Raw genomic sequence first — 5662 nt, forward strand, 5'->3', positions numbered from 1 at the left:
TTATTTAAATTCTTAATAGTAGGACACGCAGGGACATCTGCCATTTATGCTAGTCAGGTGCTTGAAAAATGACTGCAGTTTCCATTTTAGTTACTCCGTTAGTATTAATAATTATATCCATTGAAAAATAATTATTGCGTCGTAATTGGAGCTTCAGAACAAGATATGGTTTTAAGAGATTACTTTACTCCATATCTAGAATAAACTTGGCCCACTGTAATTTTAGGCACTTTAATTTTTAATTTTCAAACAAAAAAATTATGCTAATTGATTAGCTTGAGTTGTAAAATTTGATCAATTGAAATAAACACATTTTCAAAAATATGTAGTCATATTATTGAAGAAACTTATTCAAATAAATAACACCTGTACGAAAATAATTCCTTTGTTTTAAAACAAAAAATGATTTTTCGTTGTAGTTAATCTCCTTGGCAGTTATGAAACTGTATTAATATGAAATATATTGATTAAATTCATGTCGTTACAATAATAATGGTGCCGTCCCCCAACATATGTTCCAGATATAACATTTACCGAGTCCTTTTTTACAACACTCAACGAAACAATAGTTGTTTACATATATTTCACACATGCCCGAACACAGCTCCAAATTAGGCTATTCCAAACGGAACGCTTCCCAAACGTGCTGTTATCATCATTTATCATTTTTTTTATTCGCGATCTCACGATATATTCAACAAGTTATGGTAATAACGCGGCGGATCCTAAGATCGGGGGAGAATTAGGAAAAGACCGTGATTGAAAAGGCCCTAGAAAGAAACGTCCGACTGATACATCAATTCCACTTAATGCTCCGGGAATATAACCTTTGCAGCTGTGGTCTTTTATTTTATTTACTTAACATCGCAAGCGATCATCGACGCATGGAATGGACAATCTGGTGGTTTTAAATATCAGTTTTGAACATATTACAAGTTCAACGCAACACAAATAAGTTCTTTTTGTGCTGCGTAACGATGAATAGCGATGAAAATGGCGAAGATATCAAGTATTTAAGAAGCGGCTGCTACCAATGAAGTTCAGGAAAAGGTACGAAAAAGTATATGAATCTTTTTACTCCAGTCGAATTAGAGTTTGAACGTGAAAAAATTATTAGTAGACATTTTATTGCACTTGATGACGGGAAAGGGTATGTAGAATGATAATAGCAAAAAAGTAACTCGGAAGAAGTGACGCTAAGATGGCAAATTGCAAATAAGTGGCAAATTTACGTGTTTTTTCACCCTGGGACAATTTGTTTAAAACGCTACTTCACACATCTTGCTTTGTTAGTTGTAAAGGGCAACTTAATTTCAATTTTTTAAAATTTTAATATTTCAATACGGTTTTTTTGGACCAATTAGACCTATATCTACGATATTAACTTCTAAAATTAACGATTAGTAATTAAACAATTTGTTGCAAAAAAAAACAAAAGAAATTAATTAACAAATAGCTGGAGTAACAATTTCACGGTCAATTGAATCGGCGTTTGGCAAACATGTTGGTCATTGGATTGATAGACTTTTCCATAAATTGCAGCAACATTAATAGATTTTTGCAATAATAACGCGTAATTTTTGAAAACTGATATTTCCGTGTTTTACAGTTAACAAATTAGTGAAAAATGGCTGTAGGTACCTTAAATTGTACGTAATTTTTATTGCCTACAACACAAATAACTAATAATTCGATAGGTCATCTAAATTTTCGTCAGCAGTAAAAAAGTGAAAAAACACTTAAAGTCACTTATTTGCAATTTGTCTATTTAGCGTCACTTCTTTCGAGTTACTTTTTTGATATTATCATTCTACGTATAATAAAATATCTACTAATAATTTTTTCAGGTTTTCAGGTTTTATGACCTAATTCGACTGGAGGATTTAAAGAATGGAGCCAAATGGAAAGAGTCGTTGTAGTAAATGATGTTCTGTTAGCGCATTTTGCTTAAAAATCAAACACGCTTGAGTTATCAAGTGTATAGAGTTCACTTCTCAAAACAATATTAATTGCATCATTATTATCTTGCTATGAATGTACTTTCGATTATTCTTAGTTGTTGCGTTTACAATTTTGACAATTACCCAATATTATTGGAAATATAAATACTATGATTCCTAAATTGACTGTATAACTGTCGTTGGATAACTGCACTTTTTACATAAGTATTAATAACGAATGGTTAAAAGCTGATTTTCATTTATGGTACTATGCTCCGATCATGTTTCCATAACATGGAAAATATCAGTTCCCATTTTCACTTGAACTGTCCTGTTACAACTGTGCGCCTGCTGTGCGCTAACCGTTGGTTGCAAATTGCTCGAGGAAGCGTGTTACCCCTTATTATCTCCCCCTTTATTATTTTTTTCTTATTTATTTATCTAACTTTAAATAAATTTTAATTTTTAAATAACAGTGATGTTCCCTGTTTGTTTTTGCTAGGGTACTAATTTTTGTTTTTGGCTAGTTGATTTCTCAGTGGGGGCGTAGATCCTACTAATAAAAAAAATCGGGCGCCAAGTGATTTCAGAAATATTTAATGCCCTTCGCCAAAGTAATAGAGTAGACAAAAAAAAATAAATTCGTGACAAAACCACAATGATGATACCACTAAATAGTCATCATAGCTTTATTGGCGGCAATAAAAAAACAATGTATAGTTATACCAGTTATCTTAAAACTAATAACAATGACAACATTATGGCCTTATTCAACCAGGATGACACAGAAGTTTACTTAAGCATAAATAGATACCCCTTTATTATTAGACACTACTAAGATTTTTATGACACTAACCTTATACTAAAATTTAAAACTATTTACACTCTTCTTAGCAAATGTAATAACGTGTGGGTAATATTGATCGAAGAAACGATGAAGTGTGGCATAAGTTGCCTCAAACAAAAAAAAGGGTGTTGTGGTACTTAGCTGTGTAGTAACTGCAGCAGGAGTAATCATTCGAAAGAGCCAAATCTGCTTTCCACTGGATATCTACATAATCATGGGACGACCCGCGTCAAACAGTAGGCAAACTCTTCTTACAATAAAAAAAAGAACCCAACAGCAAAAACACCTCGGGCGTGGACAACCTTTGCTACCTCCGGACAAAACGCCTAAAAATAGTAATGAAACGTGGCATAATACCGAATAATATTAAGCGTTAAATGATACTTTCTTTGCTTTTTCTTTCTTTTTTTTTTTGAAACTCTAGTAGGTTTACTCTATTATAAAGATAATGTGAAACACGCTTACCTCCAATGCCGAAATCCCTAACACTTGGAGACGTGATAAATTGACCCAAATAAAATACAGAAACAGACGGCGCCAACAACCAAAATTTCTTAACCACAGGCGTCGTCTTCGTCGCTAGGCGAGGAGTTTTAATCCGTTATTTAAACGTTTTACAGCCTTTACAATAAATTCGTAATTTCGATCTCCACGCTAGCTGGCTATATACTACTACTAATTTTCAACAAAAAAAACCTTTTTTTCTAAAACGCTCTGTTCTTCGCGAGGAGGCCCGTTTTTCCGTCAGAGATATGGTTATCTATTTCTTTGCCTTTTGTTTGCTCGAATTTAAATTTACTAATTTGGCTTTTCCCCTACAGATATCTCTAAGTGTCTGATTAAAATTAATTATACTACCGATTTAAGAGCTAACAAACTGACTTACAAATATTTAACCGTAAGATTATATCTAAAAAAAAAAAATAAATCGTAACAAGCGATTCGCGACATGGGACCTGTTTGCGGTTAGAAGATAGATAGATCTAAATGTTGAGTTCTTCTTCTGAATATGTGGACGAAGCAATTCCAATAGGTCCCGAAATTTTGGATAACTCATTAGGAAATACTTCACAAATTTGATAGGATCATCTATCAATCTGTAAGCAAAACATGTTACCACAATGTCTTCCTTGTCCTGATTCATTTCTTAAATTGAAACGTTGTAGTTTGACAACAACAGTACCTGAACGTACAGTGAAAATGAACGCAACACGACAGGTGCACAGTGGGAACACGGTATGAGCATGACGCCCTCTGGCGGTGACAAGTGAAACTAGCGAAACAAGGTAAACATTTCTTATTTCTTGTGTGTGTGTGTGACAGTTCGTTTTGTATTTTATTTAAAACTGTGTTCAGTATTTGTTTTTTTGAACACTTGTTATTTTAAGAAAATAACGCGAGGAAAACTTCAGTAGTTATGGATAAAAAGAAGAAAATGTCGAACTATTATTGTTCAGTTCATGGTTGCTCTGCATGGTCCAAGAAAAATCAAGAATTAAGTTTTCATCTTTTTCCGCCAGCTGGTAGAAATAAAATTCACTGGACAACAAAATCTGGAAATCGAGAACTTATAGATGTACGGAAAGCATGGATATTAAATCTAAAAATTGGAAAATCCGTGTCAAAATATATGTGCGTCTGCTCCCGTCATTTTAAGGAACATGATTACTTCGGTAATTAGACTTTTTTGTGTAATGTAATAAGTACTAATGTGTAGTTAAGTTTTTCAAACTTGTACTAATGAAATTCTGTAGTAATGAAAATTAATGTCTATGTACAATGTACGTACATAAGTTATCTAACTAAAGATCAGTTAATTAATTATTGTTTATCTTATAGATTTTCATCAAAGAAAAACAAGACGTTTGAAAAGGAATGCATTTCCATCAGAAAACCTACCCATTGTCAAGTCGCAGCTGACATATATTTCAAATAATCAGCCAGGTAGCTTAGGATTATCTCGTTTAAAAAGAATAGAAGAGAAATTAAGAAGTCTACTATAATAGAAGTATCAGAAGCCAAGTCATTAGAAACCTGTGAACAAGACTACACTGAGGTTACACCTACTACAGAAGAAACAGAAGCAGCTGAAACATTGTTATCACTTCTCCATTATCAACCTGAATATAGCGGACCTAAACATTTTTCCGATTTTGCTGTTCAAGTGAACACTACTGAAAAATTAACACTATGATTTAATAACCACAGATAGTGCTCTAAATAGTTTTACGGGTATAAACAGCTTTATTACATTAAATTTAATTATAAAAGAGGTAACACAAATAATTATTGATAAAAGGCAACATAAACTCTCGGTTAAAGAAAGGGTAATTTTGACGTTTATCAAATTAAAGACAAATTTAACCTATGCTGTATTATCCACTTTTTTTTAATAACACCTAATTTATGTAAAACTTACATCATTGAAATGATACCACTATTGGCCTCAGTATTAAGGCCACTAATTCACTTTCCTTCATCTGAGGAAATACAAAGAAATATGCCAAAATGTTTTATGGAATTTCAAGACGTAAGAATAATTTTAGACTGTACTGAAATTTACATTCAACAACCCAAGTGTGTGCTGTCGAATAAAATTCTATTCCCATTATATAGGAACACAAACTGTAAAAGTTATGATCGGAATTTCCCCTGGAGGTCTAATAACTTTCGTAAGTGACGCTTATGGCGGCCGTGCCTCCGATAAACATATAGTTGAAAATTGCAGCCTCCTTTCAAAGTTGGATATGGGTAAAGATTGTATCATGGTTGATAAGGGTTTTTTAATAGATGATGTATGTGCTAATTTTAATATTAAATTAATAAGGCCTCCATTTCTAAAAAATAAGAAAGTTTACTACAGAAGAAGCTATCT

The 5662-nt window shown here is 32.7% G+C and overlaps 1 protein-coding gene across 1 annotated transcript; it reads left to right on the forward strand.

Annotated features, from left to right (window-relative positions):
• Positions 1–4121: 4121 nt before the first annotated feature.
• On the forward strand, positions 4122–5362 carry LOC108915900. Its single transcript, XM_018722051.2, has 2 exons — positions 4122–4460; positions 4627–5362. The coding sequence occupies exons 1-2, from the start codon at positions 4205–4207 to the stop codon at positions 4788–4790; spliced, it is 420 nt and encodes a 139-aa protein (XP_018577567.1). The 5' UTR covers positions 4122–4204; the 3' UTR covers positions 4791–5362.
• The last annotated feature ends 300 nt before the right edge of the window (positions 5363–5662 follow it).

This window comes from Anoplophora glabripennis, unplaced genomic scaffold (assembly GCF_000390285.2).
Source record: "Anoplophora glabripennis isolate ALB-LARVAE unplaced genomic scaffold, Agla_2.0 scaffold1848, whole genome shotgun sequence".
NCBI classification, from domain to species: Eukaryota; Metazoa; Arthropoda; class Insecta; order Coleoptera; family Cerambycidae; genus Anoplophora; species Anoplophora glabripennis.